The following is a 26,541-nucleotide window of genomic DNA, read 5'->3' on the forward strand; positions in this document are numbered from 1 at the left end:
TTAGTTTTTTTTTCTTTTATTGTGAAACCACTTGCAAAACATTGAACAGCTCTTTGGTCCATCATCCTATAAAAGACAGCGTTGTGACTCGGAATAGAAAATAGTGTAGCGACAGAAGAACAGCGACCATGCAGAATGTTGAAGACAACTACTTCATTTCACACCCGTTTGCGAGAAAGAAGTCCGGGGACTTCAGTATTTAGGAAGCCCAGCGACAACGTCGCTCTCGATTCCGCACTCGTTGGATCCGCGAAGAATCTTGAAGAAACCTGCGAAGAGAAGGAAACGCATGAAATGAGTGAATTGAAATTTTATAGCTAGGTGCCAGACGCAGTAACAGTCACAAGACTGGGCAAAACAAAAGTTAGGGAAAGGTAATCACAAGACAGCATAAGATGGCTTTGAAGTAAACTTGTGCCTACGCCTAGTTTTGTTGCGGCAACCGTACGGGGTGTTTCACCTGAGGCTTTAGAGAATTTCTAAAAATAGGCTTTTTGAGTGAGAAGAACGCTTTTTTCGGCATACGATTGTCAGCAGAGTAGTACATCAGAACACAGCTAAGATGTGCTAACTAGCAGGCTGGTTGGCTAATATTGAATACCTAACTTTTTAACTATTACTGTTGGGCTCCTTAATTGCTGAGAGGCGTGTAGCCCGCCTTAATAGCCATTTCAACTTTTAGAATTTCTAAAACGCGGCTACTCTCGGCCCTGTGGCCCAACAAATTTTGGCTATTTCGACGGGTTACGTGTACTGGAGAGGTTGCTTTGCCTGCAAGCTTCTCGAAAGCGCATGTATTTTGGCGCGATGTACACACGGTGTGTTGGGCCACAGCGCGAGGGTAACTGCGTTTTCGAAACCTTAAAAACTGATATGGATATTTCTTACGATGGGCTACACGCCTCTGAAGAAATAAGGAGTCTAACGGTAATAGTTAAAAAAGTTAACTATTCAATATTAGCTAACCAGCCTGCTTGTTACCACATCTTACCTGTATTCTGATGTACTACATTGCTGACAATGCTATGCTGAAAAAAGCGCTCTTTGAACTCAAAAAGCCTACTTTTAGAAATTCTCTAAAGTCTAAGGTGAAACACCCTGTATAAGTAGTACACACACATTTCTTAAGTCACTATGCTTTTTAGGTCTTACTAAGGCACAGAAAGGACCCGGAAGTGCCCGGAACAACATAAAACGTTTCGTTTGTCAGGCCAGAATTTGGAGATGAACGTTTTTCGACAGCACGTTTGCTAGCTGTCACTTTCTTATGAGTCTGAATAAAATGGACAAGGAAGTCACCCAGTTTTTGTTTAATGAGTCATGAGAAACTAGCGGCACAATTATTTAGAAAGCTGTGGACCATGAACGCAACTGCTCCGAAAACATGAAAAGCTACTAGCGTTACGATATTCCGGGCTCAGGCACTAGGCTTCACTTTTTGTTTTGTTTTCTGCATGACTTCTCTATTTTCAAGCCACACATCATCCCCCAAGAGCGCTTACTACTCAAATTAAGCGCTCTTAATTGCCCTGTAGTGGCTTAATCCGGAGTGTCTCTACAGCCAGCTAGTCGGAACAGCTATTTTAATGAAATTAGGAGTGAGCTTCAAAACTAATTGCGTCTTCTGTCGTCCTGGACTCCTCCATAATTAAATACCTTCTCCTGTCTTCCGACAGCAGCTCTAGTAAATTTATTAGCCCCAGGGCGGGCCTTTCCTGAACTTTTTCTTTCTTTTTTTTTCTCTCCGACCTTAATCACAGGCTTCATGTAGACGTGACGACACACAGTCTTCAGCAGCCGCCGAGGCAGCTGCCGTAGAATGCAATCTGGCCCAGCTGGTCAACGATACGGGGCAAACCGTACTTCGCACCTGCCCAACGCTGGCACACCCCAGCGGCGTTAAGACGAGCGCCGTTTCCCTGGCACGTCTCGATAGCCGGACATTGACCGAAGGCTCGCAACTCTCGGTGGTTAATTAGCCGAGGCATAAATGAGCCATGCAGAACAGTCGAAATCTGGGCCAATTGTTACATGCTGAAGAGAAGAAGCAGTCAAAAAGGACAAGGTCCTTTTTGACTGGTTCTCCTTTTCATAAATGAGCCAGTCCGACTGGCGCTACATGTTCTTATTTTCTATACACAGCTGAGTGTTGTTTTTAGTGTGTATTAGAACTAAAAAAAAATATTTGCATATTTTTTGTAGACGTGCGGTCGAAGCTATTTGCATCAAGTCTTTTGCCTTGGTATTGAGCGAACAGGTATTCAGATTCTCGATGACAAAAGTAACTTTAAAGTGGCACCCAATGTGCAATCTAGGCGTCGCCGATACGAAAACGTTGCGTCGGCCTCAGTAAGCTCTTCTTATAAATTGCTTTGACGTGACGTCACAGACACCTTGGTGATACAGTAGACCACGATAAGCGTAATAAATGAACGCGCAGTGTTTTACCTTTCTTCTGGTACAGCAACATGACGGCCATTATTATGTCAGTACAAGCCAAAAACGATCACATGCACCCAAGCTGCCGGATAATCACAATAAGTTGAACCTCGTTATAACGAAGTGTAAGGGGCATGGAAATTGCTTCGCTATAGCCGTAGCTTCGTTATAGCTCGTGTTGACTGAGCTTCTAAGGGGAATCGTAATTCCTTCGTTACATCAATTATTTCATTATAAACCGTTTGGCTATAACGAAGTTCGACTGTACCACAATCACAAGGTGACCAACACAGAAGTCAGGGAGAATTTTAGCTAAACACAAACAACACGAGGACATGCCTAGACATCGCACAAACGTTGGAAGCAAATTTCCTTCCAACGCTTCCAATCAAACGCTAGCGCTGCTGTTCTGTTCATGTTCTTGTCTTGCTTTGCGCTATAATTTTGAAATCGACTTTGGTGCGTACGAACACCACCAGCTCTGCGAATGCGTCCGCTCATCCGCTCCTCCCCTAGTCTTAGGACACGTTCCCGCGTGCGAGTCGTTCGGTCGATTCGCTACAATCTCGGAGCTCTGTAAATGCAGGCAGGGACCGTAACGAACCGGCCACAAGCAAGTCCCACGACGTCCGCGACTCGCGGGTGTGAATCTTCCAGTCCCACTTGCCTTGCAATCCCGTGTCCCACGCGCGACATACCTTTGTCGCCCCACTCGGTGTTCCAGGAGTTGGCGGCCAGCCAGTAGGGCACGCCGTTCTCGACGCCCCAGCCCAGCAGCCGGATGGCGTGGCCGCCCAGCTCACTGTCCGTGTGTCGCTGGTACACGCCTGCGCAAACACACGCACGAACGTACAACATCGCTCTGTTAGTGCTCACCGGCCTGACCTCAGCAGTACGCTTTGAGCAGTCACAATGAAGAATGAGCTACTTGGTAATGCCTAATGGAATTGCTTACGCACCACGGGGTCATTTCACGTCGCCAGTGAATTCGTGCATCTCCGTTGTCACTTTGACACACTGCTTTTTGTGTTAGTGAAAAATCTCTCCGGCATGTTCTGGCATTAGCCCTGAAGATTTTGTTCGCTTTTTTTCTTTTTTACTTCACTTTGCTTTTCCAGGTCTCTGCACAGAATTTTCTTCAGAGGCAGTAACTTGCACATTCGGAATGCGTTCAAGATGATACAGTTATTTTAGCGGCGGGGTAACATTTACTAGCGGTACTGATACAAATTTTCTGTTATATATTCTAGTTTTGCTTTTAAGGAAATGTCTTTTGTTTTTCATATCTGATATCTGTTGTTACGTGTTCATATTTCTTGAATTTTTCTGTCTTCGGAACTTCCATTGCCTGTCTAACCCAAATAAATCTACTTATGCGCAAATTGCTGAGTATCTTTTCGTTTTCAGCTTTCCCAGACTCGAATAAATTCTTATTGGTGTATGGATGCCTTAACTGCGGCGATCATTATCCACCTTTAGTTCAGTTCAGTTAATGACATCCCTTCCTTTATCGTTCATTCATGGTTAAAACCTTCGCAGCACATACTACTGACCGAAGTGGGCATGCCGTGAAATTCCGCGCATTCTTCAGGTATGCACGCAAAAGGCAAGCGTACCCGACTTGTAGGCGAGGAAGTCCTCGTACACGGTGAAATCAGCTTCCACGGGGCCGTTCATCATGATCTCCGCTTGAATCTGCTTCGCTGAAGAAGGCACCGAGTATGCATGGCTGCCTGCACGAGCACAAGCGGCAACACGGCGCTCTCATTAGCAACACTCCCACAGTACTTGCAGGGCAAGGGCACCACCTTTTGAAAATTCCGCAATATTCAAGGATTCAAATCTATATTGGCTTTAGGTAAAGCACGCCGAGTGTTTTTTGCGCTAGCATTTAAAATAGTGACGTAATAAACGATTGAGTTGTAAGCTTCTTCTCAATGCAATAAATAAGTGCGGGCAAGTTCGGTGTGACGTCACGGAAGGTAACATTTCAAATTGCTGCTGTCGTCAACCGCACCCTGCTGTGCCTCGTTTGATGCTGCCAGACAACTCACGGCGGGCTTTACCTTCGGTGGCGTTGTTTTTTTTTTTTCCCCCTTCAAATCAAGCGTGTATGCATTGTAACTGTACCGGTACTTTTGATGACGTCATCATGTGCCCCCCATTTGGCGCTGTGTGCTGCGGAGAAGCTTGAAAGCCATCACGAATTTAATCGTCGATTACGTCACCATTTCAAATGTTAGCTCAAAATGACTTCGCATGCCTTACCTGCAAGTTTCACACATTCGACCCCTTTAAGCTTGTCGAGTTATAAAGCATATGCAGTTGCCCTTTAACTCTGGACGTAACGCTGGCAGCGCACACTTCAACTGTTCGTCGCAGGCAATGGACGAGCAGTAATGAAGAACTTTACGGCAGAAGACAGCGTCCGATTAATTCATATTGTGACGAAGAAGACGAAGCTGGCAGTGGCGCTGGAGGGAGCGCTCGCGCTAGGCCAGCGGCCATTAAATCACCTCATTGCCATCAATCAACCAGTCTCATCCTTCGGCTGGCCGTCACGGAACAAAACGGGCCCTGGAGCCGTTTTCTCGCAAGCATTCTTTCTCCGTCTAATTCACTTGACCTTTTGCCATTAATCAGCCCTCTTTGATAACAGAGCCGTCGAGGGACATTGCTCGTTCCTTATCTGTCCTGACGTCACAGGCTGTACATGACAACAGTAAAAAGGGCAAGATTAATATACCTGTAAATTAAGCATCACTAAATAGATCCTGACAGGCACTAGTCAGTGAGGTAGCAGTATGTATTCGAAGGTAAAGTACACTGTTTCACGTGCCGCTTCCGGTGAGGATTTTCGAATGCGTTTTTTGAAAGCGGAGTTATCGGCAAGTTATTGGGGAGAAGTTATCACTGTGTCTGTGCAGTTAATCCTAGCGATTTTCACGAGTCCGTTTATGTGGCGCGCCTCACTGAAAAAAAAAATGGGGTCATATTTTTGCAGTTATGTAGGAATATTCCGCATTTCTTGCACTGCTAAGCTCAATCAAAGATGTAGCTAGTAACTTTTAATTGTGGTGCCCCTTGGAACCTAAGAAGGCTTGTTGATATTAACACCATCTGCCGGACTTGTTGGTTGCGATCCATATGTATCAGCAGCGCGAACACAAGCAGGAAGAAGCCGCCGCGGTGGCTCAGTGGTTATGGCGCTCGGCTACTCACCCGAAAGACGCGGGTTCGATCCCGGCCGCGGCAGTTGAATTTCGATGAAGGCGAAATTCTAGAGGCGCGTGTACTGGGCGATGTCAGTGCACGTAAAAGAACCCCAGGTGGTCGAAATTTCTAGAGCCCTTCACTACGGCGTCCCTCATAGCCTAAGTCGCTTTGGGACGTTAAACCCTCATAAACCAAACCAAATAAACAGGAAGAAGATGCAGATAGAACAGAGACAGATTGCTGTTTATATTGCATGATAACTCAAGAGTTTGCAATAAGGTATGCTTCCAGCTTTCTGTCAAAAAGAAGTGAACGAGACTTAAGTCTACGATTGCTCCATATTGGCATCAAAAACAAGCAAAGTCAGTGCCCGACTGTCATGCAGCTTCAGAAGCACGTGAGTTTCAGTGAATCTCAAAGATTTACGCCACAGAATCACAGAAAGAGGTAGGGATATCTAAGAATGGTAAATACAGGCATATCACTGAAGCTCGGCATACAGCAACGAGAGAAATATTAAGGTGCTAGATATAAACTCTATTAGCCGGCTAGTGTGGCCGCATGGTACAATTTACTATGCTTTCCTTTTCAGTAAAAACTTCATAAACGGGCGTTGCATCGCCCATTCTGTCCCGGTATTGTGTCCTTTCCGATTGCTCTTATTTTTCGCCAGGCATATAAGCATCAGGATGACACATGCGCGTCGCTGAACTTATTATACCGGCAATTGCCCCAGTTTTTGCGCGTAAGACGACGAGAGAAGCTACCGACGAGCGTATCATCGGAAAATAATGCAAACTAGATGCAGCATTGCTGCTCGTGACCCATAAAGGATTGCGCGCGTTACCCGGGCTCGCCAGGCCGGCGTATATTCCTGAAAGCTACAGCTACTCTTCTTTTTTCATTACATGCCGTTGTTATTAACGTCCGTGGTAACGCGAATTGCAGATCCCGGTGACAGCGGTGCGTAGCGTGCCAAGGCGGGACGAATAAAAACAGAATGTAAGTAGAGTGGACTCGTTGTATTATCCAAACCAAGCACGCTGTCACTACGGAATCGAAAGGGAAGGTCTCACGAGGATTACTTCTGGGCTCCATTGATTCTCCCATTACCAACAAATGCGAAAAAACACAAAGGTCGAGAACGTCATGCAAGCGTTTGATTGCAGTGCAGCTCTTTTACGCTAGAACAGTTTCGCAAATACGGGCCCAGGCCATAGCGAGTTGAGCGCGAACGGTACCCCGTGAGTGCCGCCGTGGTGGCTGAGTGGTTATAGCACCCGGCTGCTGGCCCGAAAGACGCGGGTTCGATCCCGGCCGCGACGGTCGCATTTCGATGGAGGCGAAATTCTAGAGGCCCGTGTGCTGTGCGATATCAGTGCACGTTAACGAAGCCCAGGTGGTCGAAATTTCCGGAGTCCTCCACTACGGCGTCCCTCGTAGCCTGAGTCGCTTTGAGATGTTAAACCACCATAAAACATAAACTAAACCGTACCCCGTGAGTAGCGCGGGGAAGGAGCCCCCGTAAAGTCAAACTTATAGTCATTTTTTTTTCTCCGAATATTGCGCAAAGGCAGAATGTAGAGCTGATGCAAAAATCGTCTAGGTTTGACGGGGCCTGGATTTCATTCACATGACAGCAAATTACACTCATATCAAAGACGTAATATATTTTTTTAAAGGCAAGCAAGAACAACCAACACGCAAACCAAGACGCGGACACACTTGGACAAAATATTGGCACATTGTATTTGAAGGGAAAAGAAACTGGCCAGCACGCAATATTCTGTATTAGTATTCATCTTCCAATACTTAGCACATTTATATTTAATAATCAGAACTCAGTAATATTTAGTGGTTGGTGTATTTAGTTGATATTTTAGAGACGCATATGCTAGAACTAATTTACACTAGAAAGCAAATCTCAATGTCAAATTCGAGTTCAAAACGCTTGGTAGTGTGTAGCTGATCATCAGACGACCATATTTTGTGCATATAAGCGGCACCTCTTTCCAACGGCCTTTCACTCCCGTATGATATGGTCCAGTCCGCGACTACACCTGCATGAATACGGTTCGCTCATTTTTAAACGAATATATCGAGAAATGAGAACAGAGTTGCATAAATCAGGAATAGGGAGTAGCTTAAAGTTTTCAAAAAAACGTTTAACACGGCCGTATGACATATGAGGATTAACGACCAAATGCTGCACATAGAGCTTTGATGAACGCCGTAGTGGAGGGCTTCAGATTTATTTTGACTACCTGAGGTTCTTCAACGTGCACCGATCTCGAAGAGCACAAGTTTTTTTTTTGTGTATCTCGACTTCATTGAAACGTGGCTGCCGCGGTCGAACGCCGAAGCCATCGTACACTGCGGCGGGTTAAAATTGGTTTAGCGGGCGCATCATTGAGGGGGCTTTTTCTATTGTATATGCGTTGCTTACCGTAGTGCTTGTCGTCCATGAAGTCCACATTGTAGCCCTTTCGGCACATGCGCACACACCGGGGCGTGGGCGGGATGGTCTTGTCGCAGGGTCCCAGGGTGCCGTTGACGTGGTGGTCGCACGCCTTAATAGGGTAGGGCATGCAGCCCTTGTCCGAGTCGTAGTTGCCGCCAGTCACGATACCCTTGTGCACCCAGTAGCTCCAGGCAGCGCCCGGGAAGCCTCCGTTGCACCTGCGGCCGTTAAAAAACACATCCGCCTCTGGTGAGCCCGAAAGAGATTAAATGTGCTCCTATGTTCTTCAGTGGAGAACTGGAATTGAAATCGATCAGCTCTGAGTGCCGAGCGGGCCACATATTCAAGGCCGAGGCTCGAAGATATCGCGCAACTTTCAAAGCAGAAGACATTGACAAAGGAACTACAAGTCACGAACACTTGAGTTCACTCGAATGTCTTGTGGCCTCTGCGTCAACGTCTTCTGTGCTGAGAGAGAGAGAGAGAGAGAGAGAGAGAGATAAGCTCCGCAAGATCTTTAATTGTCAGTATAACTCCAAATAGCCTGTATCCAACCATTATTTGAAGTCTTTCCTGTTTACGGCACCCTGAACTGCACAATACAGTGGAAGCGTGGTGCAGCTGGGCCTTGCAAATGGGACCATTCTCTTTCCACCAGAGATAAGTAGCACGAATCTTCAAGGTGAAACAGAATGAAGCTTGGCTGTGCAACATACTGAAAGACGTAGAGAAGAAAGGAAGAAAACGGCAAATTATCCGTGATTTAGACAAGATCCGAAGTTTCCTGGAGCTGTACTCGGGTCCTTCTTTGTCCGTGCGGAAGAGTGGTTTTCGTGAAGCGAAGCTCGCACAATAGCTGGCAGTAAAGATGACGGGAGGTCTGCCTAAGCTCCAGCCAGTGTCGCGGTTAGTTTACTTCCTTATGGCTTTCTGCAGCCACAAGAATTGCAGCTGAATGTGTTAGCTCCTTCTGAAGACCTTCCGAGAGTGTGGACACATCTGGAAACGCGTTGGCCGAAGCGCAGCTGTACCTTCGATAAAGGTGCAAAGGTACCGCTTTGCAGTAAATTTCGTTTCCTTTGCTCCCGGACTAGAGCTCAATACAAAAAAGTAAAGGTAAGATTATGCTTCTGTACGAACAGGCTAGCTTACATGCACATAAGGTTTACCTTCTGCTACAACGAGTGAGTTTAGACGAAACTGCAAATTACACTCACCGAGTAAAGTGCACGAAGTCATAACGCTCGCGCGAACGTTAGTGCGAGCTAATATATGCCTAATGCAGCCGACACTAATCCAGTCTCGGAGCAGTCGTTTCAAGCTGTGCTTCCTGAAAGAGCACCTGTAATACCTCTGCTAGTCGCTGCCGTGCACAGCGCCCTCTAACCGTACTCCATTCAGGGTGGCCCGCGACCTAAGCGGATAGGATCATCAACCATGATCGAGTGCGGCTAGAAATCGATGTGGCGCATTGTAGGTGCAGACCGCTGACGCTTGTCTAACATAAAAAATGACGTGGAGGCGGTACGGGTAGGAGCACAGAAGGAGAGAGCGAATCGATTGTAGTGCGTAGCTTACTATATCTGTCTCCTGTTTATTGCACTGTCTGGTTCCTTCACTAAGCTTTTTCAAAGATCAATTTTGTTCACCCAAAACAGCCACGAAGTCGTGACAGTCTTCTCTTTTTTTTTATAACTTGCGCGAAAACAGCTTTTGCTACTGCTCTTAAGCGGGAAACGTCATATATAACATAATGTCCTGTAACACATTGATCGAAAGAAAACATTCTGTTAAAAGAAAGCGCGTATGAAGAGTGCGCGCATAGCATATCCGCCAACTACCGTGGCTAGGTAGAAGGAAAGGAGAAACAAAACATGTGCTCCAGATTTGTAGCAAGCTTCTTACATGCTCCTTAAGATCGCTAGAGTCTGCCAATGGTCATCGTGAAGGCGAGTGCCTAGATTCGAGATTACGCTATTTGTATTCAGGCTAAGCATACTATTCACCACCGCACGCATCCGGTGCGTGGTATGACGCGGTGCGTGGGAATCCCGGCGAGTTCATCTTTCGGTGGCCACTGAATGGCACGTGGCAAGCGCTCGAGCCGAAAACTTCATTAGTTTGACGACCGACGCATTTTTATGGGTTGTTATATATGTATTCTTAGTGTAACTGGAAAGTTGAACTCAAGATCCTTTTCGGAAGATCGTGCGCAGAATTCGGTCTTTCATCTTTTCTTTTTAAAAAACAAATCTTGAGAGCCGTATTATGGTCTGTGGTTATCGAATTCAGAAAGAAGGTTGGCGCTATTTAGGCGATCACTAGACAGACAGGACGGGGCTGATCTACGCTAGTGCGATGTCTAGTGATCGTGTAAATAGCGCCAGTCGAATCGCTGATTTCTGTATGCACCGACTGGCCCGCCGACGCATACTTCTATACAATCTGTGCATCGGGAGAACTCCGCCACAGAAAGCTAAAACTCAGCTTGAACACGAAGTCTGGCCAGTCTAACCATTTGTCTCAAGTTCTCCGCGAATCCCAGCATAACGATGATGCCCTGAGGCATCACCGGCATTGCTGGCGCCATTTTATCTACTTCATGCAAAGAAAAAAGAAAGCAATTAACTGACCCTGCTCCGCAGTCCTTGCAGCAAGAAAGCACGTCGTCAGCGGCAAGGTGGACATTGACTCTCGGCTTCCCCGCTGGAGAATGGATGCAGGTCCGGTCCGTCATGGCCTCCACAGCACCAAAGGCCTGCGCAGCGAACGTGTTTAGTTGTTTTTTTTTAACTATGATCAAAGAACCACCGCCACTTGGCATTTGCACGAAATGAATGTTAAGATGGAAGGAAAGGTAGATCGACGTGCAGCCAAGCTAACCAGAGCACTAGAAGCCAAAAAAAAAACGCTTTTCCATGTCCTTGATGGCGATCCTGTAAAAACAAGAGATCGAGAGGTGGCGTCTCGAAACACGATGTAAAACTGTATACAACCAAGTAAAACACTCACTATGAGGCAAAGAATAGCGGACAAGCGGTGACTAGCAATTAAATAGTATTTCACAAATAAGTGCAGCTGTACGCATTTTTCCATCGTGATCTTTACTAATCTTGCAACTCTGCTAAGGCATCCAGGAAGATGGGAGTCAAACACCACTACGACACGACGTACAGAGGCGCATTCACGACCAGCAAGCATAAGATATCAACAACAAGCCCTGACATGTGCTTGAAACGAGTGAGATTGAGTGGGCTGATAAAAGAAAGTAAAAGTCAAGACGACATCCTCAAAACAGGCAACGCGTGCGAACATGCGTCTTTAACAATGTTTAAAAGAATGAGTATGGAGACATGTCGAGGTAAAGGGGAATTCAAAGGCGTGCTTCGGCGATCTATTAAAGAAGTAAAGAAAAAAGCACGCCCTCTATGCTCAGATGAATAGTGTTATTGAAGGGCGGATTCTAAGAACAGTCGAAGTATGAAGATTATGAATTTTGTTTGAGAAATGATCTTTTACGTGCCTCTATTGCAGAAGCCTGGGATATCTGTGAGCCAGACACGTGGAGTCAACGCCCTATTGATGGCCTGGTGGAAGCGCGACGGATAATGTGGCGCCTGAACACTACTTTTACACACAAAGTGAGCAAAATTACGCTGAACACCGTGCACTTTTCCCGACTGCCAAGAGACAGCGAAGGCGGCGCAAGTCACGTGGCCAGCCCATGCAGTCAGTTTCTTTGTTCGAGGAATTCGAAACGTACTTCAGCCGCCGAAGACGTAGCTCAGGCTGCGGACGGACGTACAAAGGCGGGAACGAGGTTTCACCATTTCCTAATCTCCTTACTCAGCCATCTAGTGAAGTAAATCGTGCAGCAACATTTCACTCCCTCGCATTCTTCGCGCACTAGTTTTGTGCAATAGTTTACCTGTGTCGTCAGCGACATGCTATTGCAGACAAGACTACCACTACTACCATGCTGCGCTATGCATTTTTGGTGCACGCAGCACGAGGAAAGCCATGACGCGTAGTTTGTTGGCGCATATGTGCGATTACAGCCTCTTCTCGCAGCGTCGGTACTTCGGCAAGGCTAAGTCCCTCCCAACCCCTGTACGCATTCACTGGCACAGCACCACGAGTCTCAGTCGTTGGTGAAGATGTCGCGGCTTGTGACACGAACGAATTGTTCGTGTCACAATTGCTCGTGATTCTTATTGCTTAAATTTTTTTTCTGATCTCTCTTCGCAGCACGCCTCCTGTTGGCGCCTTCAGGATCACCAGCACATGACCCCCTCATTCGAGTTTCTTCTTCTGCTGTAAACAAAAGCTCCGTGCAGGGGCACTCTGCCTTCAGTGTCCATGTATTAGAACTCACCACTTGCGTTAGCGTGCCCACTTTTGTTTATACTGCTGGCTTTTCACCTAAATTTACAGCTTCGAGCCGCGTTTAACATCCGATTCTTTTTCGTCTGCTTGGCTCAAGACATAATTCTGTGGCTTTCCTATTCCTCGGGGGACCATAAACACGCGCTAGTAAAACAAGCCTTCGGACAAGTTGGTTGCTTAGCTTGGACACAACAGCAGCGCGAATAAAAAAGACAAACACAGCCGGAAAAAAAAAACCCAAAACACGGACAAACGCCACTTGTCCGTTTGTCTTCGTTTCTATGTGTCTTGAGTGTTTTCTTCCCTTGTGGTTGTCTTTTTTATTCGCGCTGCAGTTATGTCCAAGCTAAGCGACCATAAACACATAAGCCATGGCAATCTTTCTCCAAGCTGACCTTGGGTCTATAAACTCATCATCACCGCTGTTTGTATAGCGAGGTTATATACCTCAGATTTCACTTTCGTTGCTTGGCGTGTGTTAGCTTGATCTGAGCCTTTTATTTTATTTTCTCGCACTCAGCGTCATTTTCTGTTGCACGCAAGACGAAAACTCATCGGTATTCTTCGCTCCGTGTTTCACTCGCGAGCGGTGATTAAAACTCCCCTCCTTCCACAGTGAATAAGCCGAAGCTTGACACCGCCCCCGTGATCCGTACCGCACAAGCAGGCGCACTTTCTTCGCCGCTCGCGTCTAAACCCCGTTCGATCAGTTCCGCGTTTCAGCACGCCATGCCTCAATCGCGCGGTTTGCCGCCACGCTCATCTGTTTTTCTTGCGGACAACGAATCGATAGAAACGCAGTCGAAATCGACCGGTAGCGCGAGACAGACAGCGCCCAGCTTGTTACGCCCCGAAGACATGGCCGCGTGTGTCGCACACACCGCTTGTTCCACCCTGACTTTCCCGAAGCTTCCGCCAAGTTGAATACGTTGGCACGCCAACCACTCAGGCCACGGCGTGCGCACGCAGCTTATGCAATTAGCCGACCCATCGATCAAGGCAGCGCGCTCCTTTTTGTTGCGGTTGGTGAAACGCGTTGCGCGGGCCATTCGCACAATGCCTCGAGCCAACCTACCATCTATCGATTGTCAGCGAACTGAGCACTCGCTGAGAAACGCACGCCAGCTGGCCGGAAGGCAAGGATCACCGTACGATAAATTGCATCCAGCTTCAGCTATTCGACGACAGACAGCCTGAGAACCATATACGCGTGCACGCATGGGCGCACATCACCAGCTAATAGAGGTCCACGTCGGTCAGTCACGTGACCTTTAGGATTGCCGGTACTGTACAAGAGGTTTGGTTTATGGTTTATGGGGTTTAACCTCCCAAAGTGACTCGGGCTATGAGGGACGACGTAGTGGAGGGCTCCGGATAATTTCGACCACATAGGGTTATTCAACGTGCACTGACATCGCACAGTCCACGGGCCCCTATAGCATTTCGTCTCCATCGAAATGCGACCGCTGCGGCCGGGATCGAACCCAAGTCTTTGAGGTCAGCAGCCAAGCACCGCAACCACAGAGCTTTCCGCGGTGGCAACTATGAGAGAGAGAGGGGGGGGGGGGGGCGATTCGTTGGGTGTAAATCTGCAAGCACGCAATCACCCCTTACCAGAACTGGATCTTTCCCGAGAATGTCACCTCCTAAGCTTAGCCGCGGAAACAACATCCTCGAATTATAAGAATCCTGTCCCACGTCCCTTTTTTTCCCGCAATCAGGCTGCGGGCCATCTTTTATTTAAAGGAAATGTGTTCCGTCCGTCCGCGTCTGTAGACGCAATATCTTCGATGGAAGGCATATGTCATCGAAGCCAAACCACCTCTAAACTTACCAGCATGTAAAATATTTCATACAGCAGGACAAAGCTACAATAATATAAGAAAATAGAACAAAAGCCGACGCATTATGTAAGGATGAAACTAACACCTTTTCTAGGCGTCCACAAGGAGTAAACGCGCCTCTTTCCTTTACTTTATAATTGAACAAACAACATTAAGTACATAACTAAATCTTTTTATACAGAAAGTGCGAGAAAAAGCTCAAACCAAAAAGAGCAGGACTGTGAAACGGAAATTCAGTAGATGCGCCGATTGGGGAATAATGCACTCAAGAGCACTTACCGAGCTCTGCAGAGTTTTCAGCCTAACACTGGTCGAGCCAAGCACGAAACCACATCTTCCCGGCATTTACTCGGTGGATGAAGTTTTACAGGTTAAAGTTTTTGTCCAGTTGATTCGACATGTTGAAGAAGAATCGGCCACTTCTCTGCCCTATGTTCTTTCTCAAGACGCGGTTTCTTTTCTTCTTCGAGATGAAGTTCCGCGTCGTCACTATTTTTTTCTTATATATGAGAAACTCTATGCTTTAAGCCTAACGGGACAACGTTGTCCCGGGGGAGCCGCCATCCTAGCTTGTGGCGTCACACCGTGCGGACGCAAGAGCTGCTAGTCTTCGGCTGCGATCTTATGGCGGCATCCCCCTCAGTAATTTAGAGAGGCTCTCCCCTCCCTGGGCTAGAACAGCGCGCGGTGCGTCTACGTCCCCCCTAGCGTCTCGCATATCTTTCTTTCTTCTCATTTTTTTTATTCAGCGCACATGAAAAAAAAAATTCTAACATGACGGTATGTTCCCTAACGCTACTACACTAGGCTCTTCATTTAGACGGATACAGGTTTAAAACTGGAAACAGCTCGAGGCACACTCTAGAAATTTTGACTCCAGCGAGGCGACCTATAAACGTACTGAGCTCCGCACCTGCGCAAAACGATTTCCCACCACTCTCTTCCTTTCTTCTTTCACTCCCTCCTTTACCCTTCCCTTACGGCGCAGTTCAGGTGTCCAACGATATATGAGACAGATACTGCGCCATTTCCTTTCCCCCCAAAACCAATTATTATTATTATTATTTCCTGTAGATTGGTCCCTTATGTGACATAGGCTGCACATTGCGTTCGACGAACTCCTCCCAACCGAACCGAACGAATCGGGCTTTCGCGTGTCCTCCATAATCGAAACGGTCTTCAAGCAGTGGCTAGCTAACTTCATGCGACTATGCACACTGATATGCACTTGGCGTATCACCTACGGCTTCGTTTCACTCAGACTGCCGGTATCAGATTTATGAGCTGATCGCAGTCTCACAAGAAGAGAGAAATGAGTACTAGGGTATCTTACCTCTACACATCAGAAAGGTTTGAAACTTTATTCATTTTCTCATTTTGTTTTAGAGGCGGAAGCCTAAAGTCTTTTATACTTTCTGAATGGAGTTTTTTTTTTTTTTCAGTCGACAGTAGGAGGAGAAGGCCAACAATGAAGATTTAGGTGCACGGAAGTTCCCTTAATTACCCAATTATACCCCCTCTATTCCTTTCTAGTTTGTGTTTACTGCCTCACGTGCAGGTGATAGATGAAATTCGTGCCATTTAATAAACGGCTGTCTCGGATTTTATCTATGCTTTCTATAGCTCTGTGTCACACTGCATTGCCAAGCTACCGGTGAATTTGCACACCTTTCCTGGGAAATAACAGTGGGATGCGCTTTTCCAGGCAGTCTCCAGACGCTTACCGCTAAACACTTACTAAAACGCTCGTAAATGTATGGAGCTCTTGAAATAAAGCAACCCACTGTTACGGCACGACTGAGTACATACGCTTCCATGCGGCTTACTCTTACGGAGATTATAGTAAGTGCAACGCTTTCAACAGCTTCGTGAGCAGCGTAAAACGATTCGTGTCGAATCGATCGTCTTAGTAAGCCATTATTGGGCATGCGCCGAAACAATTCCCCAGGGAGTAATGTCTCCCTTTTTGTTGCACGCGTGCCTGTCGCCTCTTTACGTTAATGCCGCATTTGCCATTTGGAAAGCCAATCAACATCACAAACTGCATCACAAAAGCCAGGCAGCGTTGACAATCAAACCAGAGCTAGCGCCAACTACCGGCACAAGGTTTTTGAATTCTCAATTTCCCACATGCAAAACTAGCGCACTGATTGGTGGCTCCAGTGCACAAAAGTCACCCTTTATATGAAATTTGGAACAAGCGCTTCTAGTTCCCTTGACTAGTTCCCATGTGACGCATGGTTAATAATAATAATAATAATTGGTTTTGGGGGAGAGGAAATGGCGCAGTATCTGTCTCATATATCGTTGGACACCTGAACCGCGCCGTAAGGGAAGGGATAAAGGAGGGAGTGAAAGAAGAAAGGAAGAAGAGGTGCCGTAGTGGAGAACTCCGGAATAATTTCGACCACCTGGGGATCTTTAACGTGCACTGACATCACACAGCACACTGGCGCCTTAGCGTTTTTCCTCCATAAAAACGCAGCCGCCGCGGTCGGGTTCGAACCCGGGAACTGCGGATCAGTAGTCGAGCGCCCTAACCTCTGAGCCACCGCGGCGAGTCTTGAATATTCAAAAACAGCGTGATGACGTCATCCGTGACGTAAGAAAGAAAGAGAGTGACCGAGTGGCTGCAGAACAAAACAGGATATGCCACTAGGCCGCAATGGCTGGGCGCTGCGGAGTTGGTCAATCATGAAGCACTCATGCATTCGTACTGCTGCGTGTTGAATTGGACCTTGATGGGACGACGCTAACGGTATACGTTCCACAACGGTGCATTGTTTGTTGAAGGGCAGACTTACACAGCATGGCCACAGCGAAAACTCGCTCAGAAACGGCCAGCAGCGGGGTGCATTGGTCGCTCTCTGCATTATTCGTGAGATCGCGCGCGCCGACAACACCGACCGGCATGACTCGCACGTACGACCGTTGCTCGAAGATACGCGGCCGCGGGAGCTCTGTTCCCATCCATAATTCTGCTAGCGGCAATTGTTCTCTCTTACGGACACATTGGGTGTGTATGCGAAAGGAAGGCCCGTTTACAAGGCCGTGCGTAGCACGTTGTAGGTAGATCGACACCGATGGCACTATACTCTGATGACGTGCATAAGACGCGTCACGATACGAAGAACGTATACCGAGCGAGTGTTTACCGCGCGCTGTATTAGACGACATCTGTTCGGCAGTAGGATCTGTTGATAGTTAGCGCTGTTATCGCGAGGCGTTTTTCTCGCGTTGTTGCGCTGCTGTTCTCAACAAGACGCAAGACAACTCCAGTTTAGTCTATTGAACGTGTCCTTTTTGACGATTCCTGCGTAGCCTCGTCCGAGCTTCCCCAAAGTACGCACGTTTTATGACCAGTCCCTGTTCCACACCCACTTCGTCAAACACATCAAAACGAAACAAACCGATGGCGTGTTGCACGTATGAGGTTGGAAGAGGCTATACGTTATTGATGTGCGGGAAAGAATTATGTGGGGCGTTCTAAGGGAAACTGCGAAATCTTACAAGGCAACTCACGATGTATAAATGGGGAAGGAAAAAAATTATGAGGTCCAGAGCTTCGGCCTAATTACGCATCGCGTGCTGCGCACTGTCATTTGAATTGCGTTGTTACTTGTCCTATCATTTAACCTTGTCGGCGTCATATATGCAAATACGCGACCCAGTGTTTAAAGCGACTACCCGAGGGCAGCATAGTGCCTGGCTGCGCCATGCCCGAACGTCAACGAAGCAGTCACGCGACGTAGCTCCTGTCGCATAATTCCGGGGTCAGGAGCGCGCCAGCCACTACTGCGGTGCGTTTCGCGCTGTTCTCGTATAATAAGACTCACCGCTCCTCCTGATCGAAGCGTGAATCGATGAGAGAGCGGGACAACGCCCCCCCCCCCCCCCCCCTCCTCCAAAGCTCGACTATTATAGAGGATCCTGTGTCTTTTATTCATCCGGCGCTAAACGGCTGCACCGTCGAGAGGTATTGATTGACGCTGTCCGTACTTGCGGTCTCTTAGCGGGCTATACGGTTCGTTGTCCCCATCATTTATTCTCGTTCGCAAGAAAAAGAAAAGAAAAGAGCATGTCAAAATGGCGCGGACAAGGCCGGCTGGTACTACTCCGGGCTTACCTCTAAAAAAACGCTTTCTGAGAAAAAGGCGAACTTGTCGCTTGGTTGAAAAGCAAGTGCTTGCAAGAAAATGTGCTTGCCTATTGATAGCAGCAAGAAAAAAAAAAGATTGATGCCTTTAACTGGACACAAGCTTTCCATAATCGCATATTTCAGCCGGCGTGCCTCGTTCACGTATCAGCCCGTGTATACGCCAACAAGAGAATAGCCATACCATTTGTTTCCGGAGCCCTCCACTACGGCACCTCTCTCTTCCTTTCTTCTTTCACTCCCTCCTTTATCCCTTCCCTTACGGCGCTGTTCAGGTGTCCAACGATATATGGGACAGATACTGCGTCATTTCCTTTCCCCCCAAAACCAATTATTATTATTATTATTATTATTATTATTATTACCATTTGTTGGGCGAGTTGGTGCTTACGATGATCCATAACAGCGTCTGTCGCGCTGTTATGGATCAACGAGAGTAGCGCATGCTATGTGTGCAACGGTGCTGGAAAGGACTTTTTTTTCATTTCTGCTGTTACTTCTATGCTGCAGATACAGAAGCTCATTATACTGTTGCTTTCCTGAAAAGACCGCCAACTGGCAGCCCTTGAATATACTTAGAACAAGGTACGTAAACGGTTTTAGAGTTGCGCTTATGTGCACCATATTCAACAAAACGTGCTCAAAGATGCAACAATAAAAGAACGCTATTACGCGGGTGTACCACAAGGAACTCATGACAACGAAGATTCTTGCACTCGTTTCCGTCGCTGTGGGAAGTAATTACAGATCGATCTACGGAGCACTTCACTCGACTTCCAAGAGTAATGTTAAGCCTACTTGAGGAATAGCTGAAAAAGAAAGCGTTGAGGGCACTCCGTATTCTGTTTGCGTGCACGGGGTGATGTATTGGAAGCCCTCCAGCAAGACTGATCGCTAGTAAAGTGTCTAGGCATCGATTCCACATTGATTTGCTATTTGGTCGCAACGTCTTGCTTTCCGTCGCTTTCCTGCAAGTTTTCTGCACGAGTGCGCTGAATGATTCGCTATAGTCGGTAGCTCATTAACATACGCGTACGAATAGAAAGCGATGCAGCGCTTTTTGAATATACTAGAGTGATTATTATGCTGAAGTGAGTGAGCGAGCGACATGCATAGATGCATGCTTACCTACATAACGAACAGTATACTAATTTATATACGCACAGAAAAGAATATACTAACACACGTATTTACCCAACACTGCACAGTAATAATGCTCCAAAAGTCATATTTGACGTATCAACAGGAGCGCGTTTTGCCATTCGAAAGCATTTTAGGATATTTCCTCATGTTATAAACTGCAGCGACGCAGTGATCTCTCTTGGGTATTATCATTATGAAGATAGCGATATATTGCCGAACCCTTTACAACGGGCAATCACGTTAAAATGAATCTGGGCAAAAAGAAAGACGCCCCCAGCAACAGCGCCGGGATAGCTTAGCTTGCAACAAGCTCTTGTACCCGGTGCTGGCATTAGTTAGGCGAAACGATACCCACCCCCACCCCTACTCGGCACCCTCTGAGCCGAACTGTACATGCTGCCTCTGTTTGCACCAAAATAACCCAAACGAATATCATCATTATGCGCATACCAAAAATTCATGAATGCCCATTCCGCTGTGTCGATACCAACGTTACATGGGCAGCTTCGTTTTGAAGCAGGTTGTCTGAAATCTACTCGGTGGTGCGTGGCTTCAAAACAGCACAACTCGAGTAACTATATACAAAACTTGTATAAATGACGAAACCGCGAATTGCAGGCGCTCTCTGTGGCATACAAGCAAAGTTAATTAAGGTTTTGATCGGAGGAGGCCTGCGACGCATACTTTTATTTTTACGACAGACGTCATTACTTAAGCTATGCACCCGAAGCTTAATGCTTGGATCTTGCCGCTAATACTGCCGCATGCTGCGCAATTCACCTTTTTCTTCTTTTATTTTTTCCTGATTTTTAATGGCAATCAATTCTCATTATGAAAGCGGCGCCCAGTATAGGTCAGTCCGAGTGCTTTGATGGGCGCCCTGGGATGGGGGTTTCTAGGCCCGTTGCTTTTATAATCCCTAGTGATGGTGGGATGCTGGTAGGGAACGCAGAGGTTATTAAGGAAAAGGACTGCGCTTACCGCAATTGATCAGCTCAGTAGCATGACGGATCATGCGTTTGTGTGTGCGTGTTGGTGTGTGTGCGGGGGGGGGGGGTGTCAAGAATTATGCTGCTGCCATAAAAAGACTATCCCAGAAACAGAAGGGTAAACCAACTTTTTGGAACCCCTTGGCGCAGCAATGTGATGATGAAACATTGTTATAGATGGACTAATTTGCCACAATCAAAGCTTAGCAGTGTCGAATGCAAGAGTATAGCTCAGCAGTGGAGGGCTTGAGACAATCTTCAAAGCCTACGTTACGTTTTATTTAGAATTTGTGCGTTTTACGGCCACCAGAACCGCGATCCTTAATAGAAATATCTTAAGACACTCCGTAGATACGCTACACTGTCTGTTGAAATATTTTTGTGAGGAATATTGCCTGTGCCACGCTGGCAAGTTAAGAGTTTTGACCTTTGTGAGCTGGGCTTCAAGAAGTGCAGGAGTTCAGGGCGACTAAATTCTCAAGGACCTAACGGGTGATTTATGTCATCTTAGCGATGACGCACTGATGATTTTCCCGTATGCCACCATACGAGTAGCATTAAATCAAAGTCAATAGCGTTTTGCGGCACGGTTATAAGGTTCTCGGCGCTCTACCTACTGATCCAAGTACTGCAAATTCTATATCCGCTCTCGCAACATGCTTCAATAGGGATAAAATGTAGAAATATAATCTGCCTGCTCCCATGTTAGCCAATGTTAAAGTATAGCAGGTGGTCAAAATTAGTTATCAGTCTACCCGTACAGCGTCTTTCATAACTGATAGTGCATGCAGCTTCAGAGCTGGACATTGACTACTTTGTGTTCACAAGTTTCGCTAAAATATACCTTTTTCATAAACTAATTGAGTTCAGCATGCATTTTCTTCATGACATTTTTCCTTTGAAATTTTTCCCTGTCTGGCACATTGCAAAAACTGGAGCCACATTGCACGCAACTCGTCCGTGGTTCTGGGGCAGCTCAGTCTCGGCACATACTTTTTGTCGGCTGCCTCGCGTGTGTGCGCCTCAACTTTCACGGAGATAGAAGCGAGTGCACGATATGATTTCCTTCTATCGCGTGAACTTCAGCGAAGCCTCCGCGAGCTATCGGCGAGGTCGCCACACATGCTGCTGATGGAGAAGACACGAGTGCTTTTGGATTATGACAACACTAGCTACGCGCCACGGAATGTATGGTAACATGTATGGAGCTCAACGTCCTCAAGCGACAGAGGCCGGCCATGACAGACGCAGTAGTGGACGGCTCCGGATTAATTTTTGGAATGTGGTCAACCAGCCCATTAGTTAACTGACGTAATTTATGATGTCTACCACCACCGGTATTGCCGTGCTGCAAAAAGCCCCGTTTAGCCACCGCGATGGGTCCGTGGCTTTGGTATTCGGCAGTTGACCCCAAGGTCGCGGGTTCTAGCCCCACCGCGGCAGCCGTATTTCGATGAAGGAGAAATACAAAAACGCCAGTGTGCTGTGCAATGTCAGCGCAAGTTAAAGAACCCCCAGTGGTCTAAATTAACACGGAGCCTACCTACCACTACGGAGTTCCTCGTCGGCCATGTGTCACCTCGGGGCGTTAAACCGCACAATTTATAATTAACAAGCCACCTTTATACCACAAGAACTCCTTTTTTTATAATATTGCTGGCGTGCTTCGCTAGAACGCCTTGTACAGGTGCTGCCAAAAGTAAATGAATGGCAATATTAGCAAAAAAAAAGTATTCTCATAGTCCTCATTTTATGCATCCTCAACAAATACATGCAGCTTAATTTAGATTCTGTGAATTACTCATTGTCCCAAAAAAATTTCGATCGTCACGCTTTTGATTCAAGAAAATTAATTTTTTTTTTCGACGGATTCGCCTTCCATTGACTTCTGACAGCGCGGGTGTACAGCCTTTGCCAAAAGTAACCAGGCTGCATGATTTGCTTCTCATTCGAATAGTAGAGCCCTTACGGCTGCCTTAAATATTAAGATGTTCTCGGAAGGTGAGGACAATGGTTCTCCTTACCATACAGAGATTTAGAGCTTGAGAGCTGGCATAATAGTTTCAATATACGACTGAGAAGCAAACCGTCCGTGTACTAGGGGGGGGGGCACCAGCCATTGGTGCCTACTCACCCAGCAGGATCCGCACGAGCCCTGGTCCCGGACCTCGCGGATGGTGGGGCAGTCTGGCCAGCGTTCGCGGGCGTCGAAGTTCTCGGGTAGGGACGGCAGCGCGTTGACGTCGAGCGTCCGTTCGGGGAGACGGTAGAGCGCGTTCTCCGGCCGCACCCCCAGCAGCGGGCGCACGTCTTCGGGGTTGTCGTAGCCGGGGTTGTGGCCAGCCTGCGCATCAAGTGCGGACGGGTGGAGTCACTCGCATAGCACGATCCCGTCGTCAGCTTTTCTTTTTTCTCTCTCTCTCGCATACCTTGCTGATATTCGCGCGCATCGGGCTCTCATAGTTGAGAAGATTCCAAATTGAAGGTCAGATCAAGAGCCACGGTCATTCTGCCGGCGTCTTCGTGCGTCGTACTAAAGTGAACTTAAGTCGTACGAACGAGTTTTCGGAAGCGGCAGACTGTCTGCGCGCTCCCCCACATGTCCATCGTTTCAAGGATTAGCAACTGGCCCATTCTTGATTTTAAGACACTCTTCCGTGTGTTCTATGACTGAAAGCAAGCTGTGAACAAAATAAGGGAAGCAATTAAAATCATTAAAAAATACGTAATGCAAGGAAAGGAGCCGTTCCCTTGAACGCAGTAACGGGAGCTCCGCGTCGGCCTCTGCCATGATATCCATGTTCATTCGCTCGTATTACGCAAGTACAAAATTTATTGCTCTGTCAAGTGCAGTGAGGACAAATTCTCATGGCTTTTTTTTCGCAGTTGTTTGTTTTAAGAATCTCAAGAGTAAGCCTATCGTGGCCATTGGAAATGGCTACTCTACAGCAGCTTCGGCCGCATCCACCGTCTCGTCTCTTGACTGCTAGATGCGGTTAAAGCCAGTCTGTAAACCAACAATGCACCAGTTTAACTCCCGCGCAGTCGTGCGGCCTCGTTCATCATTTGTCCACAGTGCTGGAGCGCAATTTTTAAGGGCTTGAAAAGGCGTCACTAAAAAGTATTTGTTTGTTCCATATCGCGCGCGTTGAGGAGGTGTAGATTGACTAGTTCTTGAGCTATCCAGTGTGAGTACGTGAAATGAACCACACAATGCAAAGGATGCCGCAACACAGACAGTGGGCAGTGTTCACACATCAGCTATTGCGCTAAAAATTATGGGATCTGGAAGCACGAAAATGAAATTTAACGGTGCATGCCTTGCTCAGTCACTTCAGTGGAGAAAAGCTTTAACTTGCTCTTCGTTTTAAGCAACTATTTCCTTCGCGGTCATAAGCTGAGCTGACTAAACTTGACAACAGGCAACATCGATCTTAAGTCACGGTGTAATGAAAACCGAAGGTTACAGTCGCCCGCCAAGCCAACGGAGTGCTCATCTTGACACTTTCAGTTCATTTCGGTCCCATTGTGTTGTTTCCTGTAGGATGTATTTAGTTCAGGCGAGCCGTTAGGAATGACCATGATGATGATCGATGGTAATGAATTATCATGACGATGATGGCGATGATCGAGCTATTGTCGGATAGGGCTGCAAACGTGCATTTTTGTTATTACTGCCTTGTATTAATTAGCTCTTAAAACCCTTCCAATTTCAATTAGCGACGTACAAATTACATTTTAAGACAGCGCTAAAATTAACGCTTACGCAGACTCCAATTATTCGCCGTTGGCGCATTTCTTTTATTGATTATGAGGGCTCAAAGTCCGGGAACCATTTCTGTTCAAGAACTGCGGGCAAGAAACCTCGAGAAGCAACCTTTAAATGTATTCTGCATTAGTCACTTCATCAAGGTTTTCGCCTGCCACTGTTCCTCTAACAGCCCTTTTAGCCGTAGATGAGGGTGTTGTTGGCTTCGGTGCACGGTAAAGCCTAATCAAAGAGATCTTAATAGAGGCATGCATCTCTTACTCGCTTCGTGGAAGCACGCTTAATCTTATAAATGAAACCCCATGACTTTTTAAATAGCGCATACGCTGTTAAGAGCGCATGAATACAAGGTGCTGTCAGTCGTACTCACCTTCCAGGTGGTGTTGAGGCGGTTGATGTACTGAATCATCTTGTAGGCGGAGTTAGGTATCTCGTTCGATCCATAGGCGCGTTCCTTGTCGGAGGGAAAATGTGCGGCATTAGACAGTACAGGGTGGCGAACCAGATAGGATTCCTGCCGCACTCTAACCGAGGCTGCGAGGAACTGACAACTGACTGCAATAAAGGCAGTCAGAAAAAGCAGGCAGGCAGGCTTGCCCATTTTCAAAGCCCGAGGCCTAACGGTCTCTGAGAGTCGGTCCTTCTGAAAAGGGCGGGGAATCTGGAGATGCCAGGAATTAAACACGCCCAACAATGCGAACGCCCGTCTTCTCGACGCAGACTCTGATGGCTCGATGCCCCAGTTGCTCTTTAAACAGCGCTCCCTCGACGGTCCTTAAAGCGATAAACGCAACCACGCGGGCCTACAGCACCCGCCGCTAGGTGCGCTGTGTCGCGACAGCCTGGCAGCGTGTGAATCTTTTTTCCGAGGAAGCGTTCACGTGATGCCTCAGCGACGCTTCCCTTGGCCCTCGCCTCGCCGAGTCTCTGCCGTTCGCGGCGGAAACCGGAGATGCCGAGTGAAACCGGACGGACTCGCCGTGCTCTCGTTGAAACTGGAGACCATAGATAGCCCTGCTGACTCTGCGAACGAGATTTCGACGACAGATTGCGCCGAGGGAAAAAGGTTCCCGCCAGACAACAAAAGTCCCTGGCCTCTGCGTCGTATTTACTGTTCGTTAGCTTTGTGCGTATTTAAGCATTAACCGCACGTGGCGATAACTTGCAGCCACAGGCCACGCGATGGAATCGCGCGATGAGCTGAGGGCAGCGGTAGCTCAGTTTCTAGGCTTGCAGATAATTTCGCGCATCGTCCGGAAGCAGCTCGCGAGACCAGCCAATAGCAGAAGACTTTGGGGGTACCTAACTGCCGATCTAGCTGTCTTGAGAGCCAAGATTGTTTTGTTCTTGTTTTTTTCTCGCACGATTTCAGCAGACTGCCGACGCTAGCTATGTTTGAGCCATGGATCGAAATTGCTCAGCTAAAGCTTGGTAGGAATAATAGAACACAAGAGAGGCTGTTGTTGTGTATATATTGTTAATTATTATCTAAAGATATGCATGAGAGAAACGTCATTTTTTGCAAGTCTCAGCACGGCAGACTGTAGTTTGGCAGCACTGCTCTGTGTCCTTAAATATGCAAGGCATTACCTGAGGAATTTTAATCGGTGCTTTCAATGTATTATACGCTGTTTAGTCTTAAAAACGGCGTACTAGCACAACCGTACTTCCCTGATGACGCGAGATGACCGAACGGTGAAGCAGCGGCGACAGATTAACACTGAAAACGCGCAGCTCTAACGCAGAGTCTGGAACGGTAGGTGCTCCATGCGGTTGCTGTTTCGCCTAGTTGCTGGACCACAAAGGATCCGAAACGGATCTGCACAATCACAGCCTCTGAATTTCTGAAGGAGCGATGCATAAAAGCAACTGACGAAACAAGAAAGGCAGAAACAGCGCGACGGCTCAAATCGCCGGCTTTCATACACTGATGACCAGTCCTGGGAGTAACCTGCGGCCTCACTGCGCAACGTATGACAGTCATCACACTTAGTGATGCGTGACTCCGTCCTTCTTCCCCCCATATGCAAACATATATAAATGCGCCAAATTTCGCTATTAAGTTAAAGAGCGTACCGAACAAGGTACCATTTTCTCCCATCCTTGCGTTTAACTGTGTCTTGCTGTACGGATTCAAG

The 26,541-nt window shown here is 47.2% G+C and overlaps 1 protein-coding gene across 1 annotated transcript; it reads right to left on the reverse strand.

Annotated features, from left to right (window-relative positions):
- On the reverse strand, positions 1-25,232 carry LOC144126002 (cathepsin B-like). Its single transcript, XM_077659864.1, has 7 exons — positions 24,774-25,232; positions 22,769-22,978; positions 10,750-10,874; positions 8,102-8,334; positions 4,056-4,172; positions 3,138-3,266; positions 1-269 (listed from the first exon to the last, which is right to left on the reverse strand). The coding sequence occupies exons 1-7, from the start codon at positions 25,002-25,004 to the stop codon at positions 193-195; spliced, it is 1,122 nt and encodes a 373-aa protein (XP_077515990.1). The 5' UTR covers positions 25,005-25,232; the 3' UTR covers positions 1-192.
- Positions 25,233-26,541: the final 1,309 nt, after the last annotated feature.

Source organism: Amblyomma americanum, chromosome 3 (genome assembly GCF_052857255.1).
Source record: "Amblyomma americanum isolate KBUSLIRL-KWMA chromosome 3, ASM5285725v1, whole genome shotgun sequence".
Classification (NCBI taxonomy): Eukaryota; Metazoa; Arthropoda; class Arachnida; order Ixodida; family Ixodidae; genus Amblyomma; species Amblyomma americanum.